General features: G+C 43.2%; 1 protein-coding gene across 1 annotated transcript in view; it reads right to left on the bottom strand.

Moving 5' to 3' along the window:
- Window positions 1–16,582, bottom strand: part of LOC309352996 (collagen alpha-6(VI) chain-like) — a 74,802-nt gene that overhangs the window by 7,341 nt on the left and 50,879 nt on the right. Inside the window, exons 23-33 of the mRNA XM_081881824.1 lie at window positions 14,430–14,492; window positions 12,757–12,819; window positions 11,155–11,217; window positions 9,951–10,013; window positions 8,889–8,939; window positions 7,429–7,464; window positions 6,720–6,782; window positions 5,965–6,027; window positions 4,762–4,797; window positions 3,493–3,529; window positions 374–867 (exon numbers count right to left, since the gene is read on the bottom strand). Coding sequence (XP_081737950.1) covers window positions 374–867; window positions 3,493–3,529; window positions 4,762–4,797; window positions 5,965–6,027; window positions 6,720–6,782; window positions 7,429–7,464; window positions 8,889–8,939; window positions 9,951–10,013; window positions 11,155–11,217; window positions 12,757–12,819; window positions 14,430–14,492 — 1,032 coding nt within the window. The remainder of the gene's footprint in view (window positions 1–373; window positions 868–3,492; window positions 3,530–4,761; window positions 4,798–5,964; window positions 6,028–6,719; window positions 6,783–7,428; window positions 7,465–8,888; window positions 8,940–9,950; window positions 10,014–11,154; window positions 11,218–12,756; window positions 12,820–14,429; window positions 14,493–16,582) is intronic.

The following is a 16,582-nucleotide window of genomic DNA, read 5'->3' as shown; positions in this document are numbered from 1 at the left end:
TCGGCGGGACCAGAAATTCACAGAAGACTGGAGTAAATTTACAGATTATATGAAAAGTATTTGTGATGATCAGACTACGTTTGTAGGTTTGCAAGAAGTTTTGTGAGGAGAATTATTGGAACTATTGCAAAAATGGACCAAGGGCAGGATGGTTAGTTAAGATAATTAAAGGCAATATGAACTTAAGAAATGCATAAAAAGGGGTTAAAACGGTGGATCATCAGAGGCGCTGATGGAAGTCCAAAAAAATATATTGTATAAGTGGTGAAGTTTTGTGGTATGTTTTATAATTTATATGTTACAACTAATAAAAATTATATATATAAAAGAGACAGTTCTGAATGCAAGGAAGAAAGGGGCAATAGTTTCTTACCGCAAAAGCACGATTGATGCTAGGGATAGTTTTAAAAGCAATGACCGCTGGGTGGATGTCAAAGGCGCTGAACTCCAGGACTGCGGTGCTGAGAGAATCTCCATTGTCAGATGGGCCGTTGCTGAAGAAGACAGCAACTTTTCTCATGTTAGCACCTGGGAGAGTTCTCTTGAAAACATTCCTGGCCACAAACCTCATGGATGCACCAGTGTCCCGTCTGATCGTTGACCTCTGGTAAGAAAGATTAGCTATTTCCTGCAGCAAACGTTGCTTGTTGTGGAAGTCTGAGAAGCGGATCAGATAGTGAGTATCGGAGTTGTAGGACACAACGGCGACTCTGGCTCCCACTGGGCAGTTGCTTTCCCTTATTTGGGTATTGTTCACAACTGCTATGACCATCTCTCTCATCTGCTCAAATATCTGGGGTGTAGTGTCTTGAGATATATCCAAGGCAAATACTAAGTCTGTCGGATATACCGGGCACTCCAATGTTCCTAGAATGCAAAATAAGGTATTGAGTAGCATGTTAAAAATAATGTTGAAAGCAAAAAACGTATGCATTTTGGCTGAACGATGCCCTAAATGTTTGCATTGATGTAGGGCACCATCCAATTAAATATCAATACTTTTGAGAAACACCATTTGCTTTAATGAGAGAGATGTAAGCAAGTGTTTGGCTGTTCTATTGAAATCATTAGGGATTAAAATAGGCTTAATTCAGCCTGGATCACTCACTGCGTACGTTTCCAAGCACAATTAAAAGTGTTGGTGCTGACCTTTAAAGCGCTAAACAGGAGCATCTCCACCCCCATCGTTCAGCCTCGGAGGTTCAGCTCTGGCGGTTCCCTTACTGCGAGAAGTGAGGTTACAGGGAACCAGGCAGAGAGCCTTCTCGGTGGTGGCACCTGCCCTGTGGAATGCCCTCCCATCAGATGTCAAGGAAATAAGCAACTATCTGACTTTTAGAAGACATCTGAAGCCAGCCTTGTTTAGGGACATTTTTAGTGTTTGATGTTTCATTGTGTTGTTAATATTCTGTTGGGAGCCGCCCAGAGTGACTGGGGAAACCCAGTCAGATGGGCAGGGTATAAATAATAAATTATTATTATTTGTTATTATTACTACCTAGAAATGATAAGAGGTTAATTGTGCCACTGCAAATACTGCCATTCGGAGCAATGCTTATAAAGCACTGGTTTGGAACTGGAGCAACAACAACAGCAACTGGTGTGATACTCACCCGTCCAACAAGCTAAACAGAAAGAGGAAAGAAAAAGATATGGTTCTAAATTAGATTCCCTTGAAAACTTTAAAAGAGAGAAAAGCACAGTTATTAATGGCACACCTTCCCTAAACTGTCTCCATCAGGAGGGCTATGTATTTGGATAAAGACTCTCCTCCTGGAAGAGAGGGGTTGTGGGCGGGAGCCCGAGCTCCGCCTCTAGCAGGGGGCGTTAGCCCCCTGACTCCCACTCACCTGGCTGGCGCCCACGCCCCTCGGCAGGCACCCAACCAGGTGCCTCCGAGGGGGCGTGTACAGCAGCCTAAATGCTGCGGTGCCAGCCCCTCCTTGGCCTCATTCTTCGTTGTCTCGTCGCGATTCACCCACCCTCCGCTCCCTTCAAGCTCAGGGTCTTAGTTTTCCTTGGCCTTGCTATGGACCTTAGGTTGGTCGCCCTGGTTGTCCGGGGGGCCTGGTAGGAATTTTTCCTTTTGGCATTAGGCTTTTTGGTTTTTTCACCTACCTCGTAGCAATCGTCACAACTTTCGTGGTATTGGTGGGTAGATTAGGCATTGGAATAATGTGTTGTGGTGTCGAAGGGCTAGGTGTGGCCATCACCTATGCCTTCAATTTTGGGTATTCCGTTAAAGGAATCTGGTGGTCGTGTATTCTGTCCAATGCCTGCTTGGCGGGAGGCCATGGCACGACCCTCGGTGACATCAGGGGAGAGCCTATAGTTGGATTAGCATCAACAGGATCCATCTACTGGTGAATAAACCCCCCTTGTTTCAGACTCACCCCTCCCTGAGGGGGTGGAGTCAGCTGACATAATCCAATGCCTAAGCCAATACCTTTTCACTTGCTGTAATCAATAAAGTTGTGGCCTTTTCTTGCCCATTAACCTTATATCACGTGTCGTGTATTCATTCCACTTTGGGGGGATCGGGTCCTCAAACCACAATAAGGTTAATTTAAATCATAAAATAAATTAATCCCTAATCTTCAACAATAGGTAAAGATTGCAGAATAGAAATATACAGGGGAAATTATAATCCAAAACAACAAATAGATACAATTATTAAATTAACGTGCACATTGTATCCCATGGTATAAAAAGGGGATCTTTGGTGGGCAGTCTCAAATTTACACTACAAAACTGTATTTTGGGGCTGGCAATTGATTTACATACTATGCAGCTTTATGTAGTGCCAAAGGCCCAAGAGACTCACCCAGGAGCCCACCTTCCCAGATCTAACCCTGCCACGCTACTGCCAATCAGCCCACCCTGGACTAGATGGTTTTGGCTGCCCAGGAAGTCATGTGGTATAAGCTCTTTTGAACAGGAATGACTTGCATGTGCCATGACTGCCTGGGATATCATAGCTCAACATGAGACTGCATCATGCCAACGCCAGCCTTAAGGAAATCAGCCCTGAGTGCTCACTGGAAGGACAGATCGTGAAGCTGAGGCTCCAGTACTTTGGCCACCTCATGTGAAGAGAAGACTCCCTCGAAAATACCCTGATGTTGGGAAAGATCGAGGGCACAAGGAGAAGGGGACGACGGAGGACGAGATGGTTGGACAATGTTCTCAAAGCTACCAAGTTTGACCAAACTGTGGGAGGCAGTGGAAGACAGGAGTGCCTGGCATGCTCTGGTCCATGGGGTCACGAAGAGTCGGACACGACTAAACGACTAAACAACAACAACAACAACAACAACAACAACGCTAGCCTGAGGATCCCCCTTTGTAAACTGTTAACTGAACCAACCAACCAGGGTTTTCGGCCCCACTATTTATTATAATTGCAGGCAAGTGGTCAATATATTAACCGGGCTCTGTATAGGATGTTCTTCCTCCTTTCGGTATCAAAATTCAAAATCGGGCAGTACTTACGGCTGTGTTCACGCAGATACTCAGTGAGTTCACAAGGCTGGGGTGGGATGGGAATGAAAATGAAAAGAGATATGCTGTTAGCAGAAGAAATATCTGATTTCTAAGCAGGAAGTGCAAGTTGAGAGCCAATATGTAAGCCCAAGGTAGCTATCATCACTCAGGCTATCATATCTCATACATGTGGTGCTGCGATGCTGATAATGCCTATTTAAGGCACATTATGTGGGAGTGTCCTATGGAGTGTTCTTTCTGGTCGCAAATTGTATAAATTGTTTAGGCATGGCATTGAGAAAGTTGACAGAGAAAAGGTTTTTCTGCCTTTCTCACAACGCTAGAGCCAGTGCCGGATTTATGTATAAGCTAAACAAGCTATAGCTTAGGGCCCCACTCCCTTGGGGGCCCCCCAAAAAATGAAAGGAAAAAAACCTGGATGTATATTTCCAAAATATAAGATAAAAAACAAACAAATTTGATAAAATACATATTTTGTTATGTGCAAATGGCTTTAGATACCTACTAGGTCCATAAATTGCCATATAGCATATATTCAACACAGAAAACAGCGAAAAGGACGGCTGGACATATAAAGGGCCCCATTACCTTCAGTAGCTTAGGGCCTCATCAAACCTAAATCCAGCCAAGTTTTGGGAAATTCAAGAAAGCTGAATTTCCCAAAGGGAAGTTTTAAATATTTAATGCTGTATTGTTTTTAACACTCGATTGGGAGCCTCCCAGAGTGGCTGGGGAAACTCAGCCAGATGGGTGGGGTATAAATAAATAAATAAATTATTATTATTATTATTATTATTATTATTATTATTATTATTATTACCATGTAAGATTCAGGACAGATAAACGAAAGCCTTTCTTCACACAGCTAACCTATTGAATTCACTCCTATTACAGAAAGTGAGGGGCATCAACTTGAATAGATTTAAAAGAGATTAGACAAATTCACAGAGGTTAAGGCTCTCATAGCTACTTAACCACGATGGCTGACCAGCTGGACTAAATGAGCCATTGGCCTGATCCAGCAGGCTCTTAATTAATGTTCCTAATTATTGCTCACATTATCTTTATTTTGGAATAGTCTTTACTGTTTATGCATGTTTCTTCACTTTGAAATCATATCCCTGCGGTGCGGGGAGTGACAGGTGAGCAACAAAAGCGGATCCTGTAATCCCTTAGGGTTGCAAAGAGACCTACATTTCAAGGCTGGAAGGGGGAAACACCCACACGTCATAAATACTGCATTCCAGGTATACGTACCGAAAATGAGGACAGACCCTTCTCGCCTTTCGGACCCTAGAAGAATAAGGTTGGGATCAGAGAACTATAAGTTGAACCGAAGGTTACTTTGGTCAGCTGGTGGTATTTTTCTGTTAGAAGAGTCTTGTTGGTGCCACAACATATGAGCCCATGCCATCTATGTTATAAGCCAAGGGCAAGTGCAACGTTTTCTGATCTCTTAACCATGGTTAACTGCTCAGCCATACCCCATCTTGCATTTTTCCACCTTCTCTAACCAATGCAAATTTCTCCCTTCCTTCTACAGCATTCTCCAAACATAACTTTATGCCTACCCTAAGGTCAACATTAGCCATGGTTTGTTTTAATGCCTTCTAACCCTGGTTTGGGACACGGGTGGTGCTGTGGTCTAAACCACAGAGCCTAGGGCTTGCCGATCAGAAGGTTGGAGGTTTGAATCCCTGTGATGGGGTGAGCTCCCGTTGCTCGGCTCCAGCTCCTGCCCACCTAGCAGTTCAAAAGCACATCAAGTGCAAGTAGATAAATAGGTACCACCCCAGTGGGAAGGTAAACGGCGTTTCCGTGTGTTGCTCTGGTTCGCCAGAAGCGGCTTAGTCATGCTGGCCACATGACCTGGAAGCTGTACGCCGGCTCTCTCGGCCAATAAAGCGAGATGAGTGCTGCAACCCCAGAGTCGGCCACGACTGGACCTAATGGTCAGGGGTCCCTTTACCTTTACCTAACCCTGGTTTAAAGCAACAGCTGCTGCATTTACTTGATTGACTGATATAAACCATTTTCTCCCCAGCTTCTGCTATTGCTTTCATATTAATGTTAGGTAGCAGGAAGTGGGCGGCAGTTGAGTCCCATGACATTCCACACCATAGATGTCATGGGACAGAATTAAAATTCCCAAACAAGGCCTTCTGAAAGTGGTCTGGCGGTTCAGAAAAGACCTATCAGACAAGAATGCCGCTGATTCCGAAAGCGCACAGGTGCTCCTCTAGAATTGATGAAATCAAAGTTGCTAAGTGGCTCACCAGCATCATGGGAATTGTTGCATTAAGGAGCCCCCGTTGGCTGCAGATGGGAGCACGACTTTACTAAAACTCAGATCACTTCATAGGCCTGAGAAGACGAGCGCATTAGAAATCTAGCAACTCAGAGAGTTAGACTTGTTTCTGATGCATATAAAGCAGCATATGTTTATAGAACAAAACATACCGGACGTCCTGGAAGACCCCAGGCTCCTGGGCCACCTGGTTCACCTTTTAATCCTGGGGTACCCTAGAAATGTTACATAGACAATCTGTTTCAAGTACAACATCAAAAAGACGGTACATTTGCACCAGAAATAACAGAAGACAAGGATCCTCCCAGCATCAGAAATGGCACCCAATTAGTATTATATTAAGGAGGGAAAGCTCGTCAGAAAAGCAGCTGAACAAGTACTAATATATACACAGCCAGAGCTCGCCATCTCTTTTGGAAACAAATACTAAATCTGGGTGCTTTCCTTGGTCATAGCCAGCTCTTTGCTAGGGCTGTATAGTGGGGGGATTTTAGATGTTTCTACACATGGCACTACACGTGGTAAACGGCGTTTCCGTGCGCTGCTGTGGTTAGCCAGAAGTGGCTTAGTCATGCTGGCCACTTGACCCGGAAGCTGTACGCCGGCTCCCTCGGCCAATAAAGCGAGGTGAGCACCGCAACCCCAGAGTCGGTCACAACTGGACCTAATGGTCAGGGATCCCTTTACCTTTACCTTTAAGGGAAAGTTGGGCTTTCCAGTATCAAATCAGAAACCAGGACGGTTTCTCTAAATCAGGGACGTCCCTGGAAAATAGGGACACTTGGAGGGTCTGTTAATCCCATCTTCCCAGAGGCTGAAAAATAACTACTACAGGAGGGGCATGTAAGAACTAAAGTAATCAATAATACTATTTAAAAAGACACCCTCAAATTGCTGTTCACCATACCATTCTTCCCCTAACGCCTTTTGGTCCTGGTTCCCCAGGAAGGCCTGGGTTTCCACATTCACCCTGTTGAATTGAATAGAAAACAAAGAAGGTAAAAATGACTGTCCTAGCAAAGAAAGAAAAAATCAAAATGTAAGATATCCTTCTTATTCACTTTCCCATGATAGACATCACTATGGCCACTGAACTGGGAAGCAGAGTTCAATTTACAGTGGTGCCTCGCAAGACGAAAAGAATCCGTTCCGCGAGTCTCTTTGTCTTGCGGTTTTTTTGTCTTGCAAAGCAAGCCCATTAGCGGCTTAGCAGCTTAGCGCTATTAGCAGCTTAGCGGATCAGCTGATAAGCAGCTTAGCAGCTTAGCGGATCAGCTGATAAGCGGCTTAGCAGATCAACTGATAAGCGGCTTAGCGGCTTAGCGGCTTAGCGGATCAGCTGATAAGCGGCTTAGAGGCTTAGAAAAAGGGGGGGAAAGGAAAAAAAAAACCCGCAGGAACTCGCAAGACATTTTCGTCTTGCGGAGCAAGCCCATAGGAAATTCATTTTGCGAAGCACCTCCAAAACGGAAAACTCTTTCGTCTAGCGAGTTTTCTGTCTTGCGAGGCATTCGTCTTGTGGGGCACCACTGTATTACCAGAAATGCTAATAATGACTGCATTAGGATTGAATCCCTTGTTGGGATTTGGCCCTCAGAATATATGTACATGGGTACCTGCACTCCAATGTCTCCTGGGAAGCCTTCTTCTCCCTATAATTAAATATATATTTTATAATTAACATTGTAAAAATTCCTAGACGGATGTTTCTTTTGCTATTTTTTAATCAAGAAAACGCTAACAAAACTGAGGATAGGCGTAAACTTAAGGCACAGAAGGAAACAATCACGAAACGTAACAGGAAAATGCTATCACTTCGAGATATGAGCAAAAAGCTAATAAATAAAAAAATGGGGTATGGTTTTTGTAGTGACAAAGAGATTGTAGTCCATTCCAAGCAAGCATAGTTCATTCATGCATAACCTTTGTAGATCACAGTTCAACATTCAACATTCACAAAGTAATGACCGCTCCCCGCTTAAAACAGGGGGCGCCCTTTGCGTGGACGCGTGCAGCCCCCAGATCTGGAGTGGCTCCAACAGCATAGGCTTGGCTTTGCCTTCCCTCAGGTGGGATACCTGGAGGTCTCCGCCTACCTCAGTCCATTGACCAATCCCACCTGGGGGAAGTGTTGCCAGGGAAACCAGGCCAGGTAGGGGAGGGATTACCTGCCCACACAATAGAGGGAGGATCTTACCTGGGAATCCTCACATTAGTTCCCAACATTATATATATATATACATAGTTTTAAAACCATCCACCCACTCATGAAGAAGAAAAGCACAGTGTGGTTTGAAAAACAGCACCTTCTCTTAATAATGAAACTGCACACGAAAAAAACACTTATTAAAATTGCTTATGTGTTTCCTTTTCTTGCATGTAAAGAACCCCTTTAGATTTCAGCCAACAACTAAATATCTGATCCTTATATGCTCATTTTGAAAACTGTGGGACTCAGAACTGCACCCTTTTGGATTAGGATTCCCCAGTCATATCAAAACAGGAATTTAATGCAGCAATTTAACACCAGGCAGTATTCCTTTCCCAAAGCTATGCACTCTGTAGGTTCTACTGATGATAATAACTTTTGCACTCATGTAAGGGAATCCACAGGGACGCGGGTGGCGCTGTGGGTAAAACTTCAGTGCCTAGGACTTGCTGATTGTATGGTCGGCGGTTTGAATCCCCGCGGCGGGGTGAGCTCCCGTCGTTTGGTCCCAGCTCCTGCCCACCTAGCAGTTCGAAAGCACTCTTAAGTGCAAGTAGATAAATAGGGACCGCTTTATAGCGGGTAGGTAAACGGCGTTTCCGTGTGCTGCGCTGGCTCGCCAGAGCAGCTTCGTCACGCTGGCCATGTGACCCGGAAGTGTCTCCGGACAGCGCTGGCCCCCGGCCTCTTAAGTGAGATGGGCACACAAACCTAGAGTTGGACACGACTGGCCCGTACGGGCAGGGGTACCTTTACCTTTACCTTTTAAGGGAATCCACAGTAATTAATTGGGAGTAATACCAAACTGCATAAAAACAAGTTCAAAATTTCATCTACAGGTTTTTTTAATTTAAAAAAATTAATTACCTTTGATCCTTTCTTTCCTTCTTCACCATATCCAGGCATTCCCTCATCCCCCTAGGGCAGACAAGCAAGAGATATGTTTAAAAGTGGGCGGTCAATTCCTGAGGGAATATATTTAAAAAGTGTGTATGAAACATATTTGTTCTGTCGTGAACTTGGGGCTGGGCTGTTGTGGAAGTCACAAATTTGACTTTCTGTGGTAAGGTATTTTGATTTCTGACACCACATCGTACACACCAGGGACAGATGTTTCTAGATTACAACTTCCTTCGCCCCTGACTTTTGGCTGATGCTAATGGCAGTTAGAGGTCAACAAAGGCACCATGTTGGTTACTGTCATATTGTTGTTGTTTAGTCATTTAGTCATGTCCAACTCTTTGTGACCCCATAGACCAGAGCACGCCAGGCACTCCTGTCTTCCACTGCCTCCCGCAGCTTGGTCAAACTCATGCTGGTAGCTTCGAGAACACCATCCAGCCATCTCGTCCTCTGTCGTCCCCTTCTCCTTGTGCCCTCCATCTTTCCCAACATCAGGGTCTTTTCCAGGGAATCTTCTTTTCTCATGGGGTGCCCAAAGTATTGGAGCCTCAGCTTCAGGATCTGTCCTTCCAGTGAGCACTCAGGGCTGATTTCCTTCAGAATGGATAGGTTTGATCTTCTTGCAGTCCATGGGTCTCTCAAGAGTCTCCTCCAGCACCATAATTCAAAAGCATCAATTCTTTGGCAATCAGCCTTCTTTATGGTCCAGCTCTCACTTCCATACATCACTACTGGGAACACCATGGCTTTAACTATACGGACCTTTGTTGGCAAGGTGATGTCTCTGCTTTTTAAGATGCTGCCTAGGTTTGTCATTGCTTTTCTCCCGAGAAGCAGGCGTCTTTTAATTTCGTGACTGCTGTCGCCATCTGCAGTGATCATGGAGCCCAAGAAAGTAAAATCTCTCACTGCCTCCATTTCTTCCCTACCGTCATATACATAGGGCAATTCACATCACCCTTTGAGCCCAAAACACTTTTGGTTTTCAGTCAGGCCCTTTGAGTAAGATGAACATAAATTACAAACCCTCCTTCCTTGTGGCCCACGGGGGCCTGCTGGTCCTTTCATTCCAGGGTCCCCAGGTTCTCCCTGTTGGGCAAATTGAGTACAACATTGTATATGAGAACCAAAGGTGTGAACCAAAATGGAAAGTTGCTGAATCAAAATCAGAACAGAGAATGAGATATGTAGCAAACATTCCCTGAGAAATAGTTACTGGTAGCTCCAAAAGTGAAAATCAGGACAGAGTTGTTGTGCTTTTCTCTTTTTTTTTAGGGGAACCAAAGCTTTTTTTTTAGGAATGTTCGACACGATTTAATCTCTGTTGACAGTTTTCCAGGACATTTGCCTGATTTCCAAAAAACAATCCAGGATGCCAATTCGGGGGAGAATTCCAGGACATGTCCTGGAAAATCAGGTCATATGGCAGCCCTAGTTACTGGCAACATAATTTGTGTTTGGCCACAATCCCCCCAAAACAGATAAACTGTGTACTTTAGCCAGAGTGGGATTAACCTTTCCTTACTTAAGGTAATTTGGGATTTATCAATTAGAGACTCGAATTCACAGACATTCTTTCACTGTTAACTAATACTCGTTTCTTTCGTTGTTTATTTGTTCAGTTCATAAGTCACCTAATAAAAAAATATGTGAACTATGAAATACACATATTTGCACAAACTTTGCCTTGAACAGAGACTGGCTCAGCCACTGTCTATGTAAAGTCTGTTTTGACTATTTATTTGAATAAAGGCAAATTAAATATTGCTGTTTTAGGAGCAGAAGCTCTGTGCCTTTTACAGCAGCATAGAAGGAAAACATCGACAGGCACAATTTTTCCTGATAACAGGAAAAAACAATGCCTGGTTGTTGTTTTTGTCATGCAACACATAATGGCAAAAAGCTCCTGTCAAAAAAGAAGTAATAGTTAGCAAACCTAATTTAAATGCTAAGGGTTTTTTTTTCCTCACAGAGAGAAAAAAAGATTTTGGAGAATCTGCATTGGGAAATTTTCTCCTTATCATTTATAGCAGGGTGGCTAATCTTTGGGCTGTGGTTGGACTCCAACTCCCATCAGGCCCAGTCAATACAACCAGTGTTTAGAGATGATGGGAGTTATAATCCAACAGCATTTGGAGGGCTGCACATTAGTCACACCTGATGTATAGACTGTATGGGCAGACTTTACACTTTGTGTAGAAAAATTAATAGCAGACATTTGAAAACATACTTCATTTCCTCTTAGTCCAGGTTTCCCTTGATTTCCTTTAGGGCCTGGGATTCCTAAGTTTCCCTGAAAAGAAAACAAACATTATATCAAGCTTTTTAAGTTTGACCAGAAAGAAAGAAAGAGAAAGGGAAAAAGAAAGAAAGGAAGGAAGGAAGGAAGGAAGGAAGGAAGGAAGGAAGGAAGGAAAGAAAGAAAGAAAGAAAGAAACTCTTATCTTCTGTAATGTGTGGAACCTTTCACATGCTGTACATGCTGTATGCTACACATTCTGTAGTTTATCTCTGTAGCATCTGCTACCATTGGTTATGAATACAGTGCCTCCTGTACTGTGCATTAAAGGTAAAGGGACCCCTGACCATTAGGTCCAGTCGTGGCTGACTCTGGGGTTGCAGCGCTCATCTTGCTTTATTGGCCAAGGGAGCTGGCGTACAGCTTCCAAGTCATGTGGCCAGCATGACTAAGCCACTTCTGGCGAACCAGAGCAGCGCACGGAAACGCCGTTTACCTTCCCGTCAGAGTGGTACCTATTTATCTACTTGCACTTTGACGTGCTTTCAAACTGCTAGGTTGGCAGGAGCAGGGACCGAGCAACGGGAGCTCACCCCGTCGCGGGGATTCGAACCGCCGACCTTCTGATCGGCAAGCCCTAGGCTCTGTGGTTTAGACCTCAGTGCCACCGCATCCATTACAACCCACAAATGCATCCTGGCTACGGCCAGCCCTACCATTAGGCAGAGTGAGTCAGGTGGCAGATGCCAAAGATTGGCAGCAGTATTCCTATTCCCTAAAACTAGTCTGCTCTGCTCCTCCTGAGAGAGCCTGCTGGCTTCAGGCACAAGCGGAGGATATTTCATTGCCAGTGCTGAAATCAGATTCAATTGCAAGCCTAGTCAGATGCTATCCATGGAACGGGAGGCTCCATCTTGTCCTTTGCTACAAGGAACAAAATGTCTCAAGCCAGCCTGATACGTTCCTGAGTAAATTGCACACAAAGGCCTCCCCACCCCACACCCCATTCTCAGGGAATTTTTTGTTCCATCAGGCCAACCATACATCACTGCCAACTCTTTTAAGAGACACCTCTCTCCATGTATGGCACAGTTAAGTCTACTCATGTATATAATTTCTGTATAGATTTACAAGGGGTTGTGCCCCCGCTTGCTCCATTCACCAACATCCTGCTCCCCCAGGAAAGAAGTGGCAATTTTAAACAATGGCAGAATCACTCCCTTCTAACTTCCATGTCTTGGCCATTGCTGTTGTGCTACCTACATTCAATTTTGATTCCCTGTCCCTACCCTAACTTCATGCAAATCCGTCAATCGGGGCTGTGCGATGACATCCTTACATTTTTATTATATAAAGAGATATCAACATGAATAGTGAAAAATACAATACAAAATTTATTCATTGTTAACTACTGATGTAATATTCTTTTTGTTTGTAGAGAAAAAAGCCAGCCTCTAAAGGAAGAGTTTGTTTATAAGTGTATCCCAAATGGCTGAGTTTTCGAAATCACAGACGGGTCTCGCTTCAGAATGCTTGAAAAGCACTGTATTAAGACAGATGAATCTTATTGAAATATGCATGAGGCCATTTTACCGGAAGACCTTTGTTTCCCGAATGTCCTTTTTCTCCTTTCTCACCAGGAATTCCACTTGTCCCCTGGAAAACAAATTACATCTAAGAAGTCTGGTAAATTCACCCAAATGCACACCTGAAAGCTTATTAACTTTATGCTACTAAACAGAAACATATATGAATTTATTTTTATCATATGTGGTGGACGTGCCCTAAGGCGAAAGACTTCTGGGGAAAGATTTATAATGAGTTGAAAAAAAATGTTGAAAAATACATTCATTAAGAAACCAGAAGCCTTTCTACTTGGAATAATAGGAGTGGAATTGCCCCCAAAAGATGTTAGACTGTTTTTGTATGCCACTACAGCGGCAAGACTTTTATTAGCCAAAAACTGGAAATCGCAAGAGATACCAACAATAGAAGAATGGCATATGAAGATGTTGGACTTTTTGTTTGCTGGCCGACCTGACTGGTAGAATCCGCGAACAGAATAAAGAGGAGATACAAGAGGACTGGAAGAAATTTAAAGAATATTTAGCTAAATATTGTAATATAAGATAAATAGAAAATTCTTGGAACATATTAATAGGCTTAGGGGTAGAATAAGAATATGTGCTTGTGAATATTAAAGATTAGAACATTAATAAAGGAGAAGAGGTTAGTAAAAGAAAGGAGTTAATATTATTAGAAATACGAATTTGGAGAACTGTTAAACAGGTGATATAATGAAATTCAGTTAGAGGGGACTTGAGGAACTCAGTTATCAATGTAACGAAATTAGGGATTTGAAGTAATAATTCTTTTTTGTGTCTTTTTTCTCTGTTCTGTGTTTTGTAATGTTTTTCTTTTTTCTCTGTGATAAATGTGAAAATCAATAAAAAAATTGGAAAAAAAGAAAGAAACATATATGAATTTGAAAAATGGGAAACATGTGGGAAGCCAGGCTGGGAAGGCTTTTTTGCAATCAGCATAAGCAGACAGATTTGTATTTCATATATGCTAGTTCCAGAATCTATTATATGTTGTTTTTGACACAGTCCAGGCAGATGGGCACACAATCAAATTTATTTCAAAGTTAAGTCTTTCCAAATATACTTATCCCTGTACACACATAGATGATGTTCTTTAAGTGCTCTCTGGCCCAAGTTTTAAAGTGATTTGGCATGGGGACACTCTTTTTAAAGAAGTTTTTGAACGTGTTTAGACATTTTAAATATTTGATTAAGTGCTTGCTGCTCTGAGAGTCTTGGTGAGGAAAGGCAGGATAATTAAAGAGCGAATATCTTAAGAACAGTATACACTGGTCCCACTTGCCCTTTAAAAAGCTCTCATGCCAAATTCTCAAGGTTTCTCTATATCATGTTCTACACACCTGTGTATTTAGCCGGGCAATTATTCTGTGAGCTTTGTGCAATGTTATTCTCTCTCTGTGTGTTTAATATACTGTTGATTTATGAGACAAGCAGAATCCCTGACAATTGTAGGCACTTTTTTTTTTACACATAGACAGAGAAGGTAGAGTGCAAACTGATATATCACAAATGTCACCCACAACCTATGAGACCCACAGCTACCTGATCTATTTAATGGGAATGACTGAACCTGGGATCATCTGCATTCAAACTATGTGATTTTCCATTTATTTACACCCTTTCCCTCAACACACACACACATTGAATAGTGCTAATACCCACCTGTTGGCCTTCGAAGCCTTGTTTTCCTTCCAAACCTGTGGGACCAGGGTTTCCTTTTTCCCCCTGAAAGAAGAACATTCTTGTTGGGCTTTGGTTTTCCCCAGTGAGTATGATAATGATCTTACTTCCTCCCCATCTTAGTTTCTATGACTTAAAAAAACCACGACAATTTTTCATGCTACACTGTAATGTCATTTAGATTCAGTAATGTTGGATGCAAATCTCATGCGGGGGATTTTAACAGGGCCCCACAGAGCTGTGCTTTCCTCCATCTCATGTGCGCACATTGGCACATAGGCATGTTCACAGGCCTTGATATCAGCAGAAGTGGAGAGTCTGTGCCTTCCATGTTTCTATCCAGTGCATGCTTTCCACCTTTTGGTGCTCATGAAAAACATGCAGAAGGAAGGGCTAGATGTGTGGGATGTAATCCACTGGGAGCAGTCAAGTACAACATTCCTTGTTTTCCTAGAGTAGACATGCAAGGGAATTTTTGGTCCAGCCAGTCGAATCTCCCTGTTCCTCCTGGCCTGGAGCATCTTTCCTTGCATGTGGCTAGTGGGTGGGTGTGACCTTTCCAGACCTGGTAAAAGGCCAAGGCATGCTGCCTCTTTCTCTCTTTTCCATGTTCCTGTTGTCCTGTGAACTGCTGGACTGCTAGCCTGCAGTCACTAGGTAAATCTCCCTTATGGGGTAAACCTGTTTGTATATGTTTGGAACTTCAAGCCTAAAGCCTGCTGTTAGGGTTCCAAGGGGTTGCTCGAGAGCAAGCGGCAAATGCCTCCCTGCTCGGCTGTGAAGCCTTGCTTTTGATGCCAAAATAAACTTTATCTGTCCAGAGCGCCACTCTCCTGTGGCTGGCAGAATCTGTGAGTGGGCGGTCCTTAAACCTTCCCCAGCAAAGTAATTTCTTGACACCCAGTCAGCGTCTGGCAGTTCCCTGACACCTGCCTGCAGAGATCACACTGTGCTCTGCCTGATTGTGAGTAAACCTTCTTTTTGTTACTTATGAATAAGACTGTGGTGTCTTTATTCTTTTAGGAGGGATTCAAGGGGGCCTTAACAGGAAAATAGAACGCATTTCAATCTGAACAAGCCAGACTGAATTGCGTATTGTCTTGAGAAACCCACATGAGTTTGAAACTAGTTTTCTGCTGTGTAAAGGGGAATGTAAACTCTGCTAAGTAATAGAACTTGCCAGCGCAAGTTAGGAAGGATATTAGTAAGCAATATATCCTCTCCTGCCACCCTGAACATCCCCACAAGGTGGAGATAAGGGAAATGCACACAGGCTTCCAAGAGTCAGACTAGATGTTTGCTAGATATGTAGATACGTTGCTGGGAGTCGGGGTGCAGGGAAGATTTCCATTCCAAATGTGGCTGGAGCCCTGTGTGCTTCCCTTTGTACAAGGATCATCCTTGATCACTTAATCACAACTTGCAGCTGCATGCTACATATCTAGTAAATGTCCACTTTGTCCGTTATTCTCCCCAGCACCTCATCATGCTGCCTGCTAACCAGCAGGGATAAGATTAGGCTTCTTACAACCAGTGAAAAATGTAGAAGAGAGATTAAAAAGCTTCTCTTGTTTTCTTTGGACAAGCGTCCTTTGAATTTCTTCTCTTTGACTCCGTCCAGAAGGCAGACACTCACACTTCCTTCATTAGACTCTTCCCCCTCCAGCCAACTCTGAGCCCATCTAGGGTTGGGCGTAACTGTCAATTTCAATTTCTCTCGGTTTCTTACTTTTCTGGTCTTGTGGCCCACATTTCCATATCAATCTGAATATATATATTTTTAAAGTCAACATGAAAATTCAGCAACATTTTAGTGTGTCTCCTAATATACACTGTTGTGTGTGCAATGTTGTCCAACATGCAAATTTTTGCAAAGCACTTCCCCCTAATATAATGTGTTTTTGTATGCTTCTTTTCATTAAAATATGCTTTTTTTTGGTGAACATTACTTGGCTGCACAACTGCATTGCAAAATTCAGAGAATTGCTAATTGCATGTTCAGACCCAGAAACCTCCCCCCCTAAATAAATTCACACAAATTTTGCTTTTGGTTTTTGGCAGAATTTAGGCCACAACTTTATTGATTACAGAAAGTGATTGGTTGCATAGGCTCTGGTTCGACTAGTTCCCTGCCA

This window comes from Podarcis erhardii (assembly GCF_964252035.2).
Source record: "Podarcis erhardii genome assembly, chromosome: 12".
NCBI lineage: Eukaryota > Metazoa > Chordata > Lepidosauria > Squamata > Lacertidae > Podarcis > Podarcis erhardii.
This window is presented reverse-complemented; position numbering and strand designations above follow the sequence as displayed.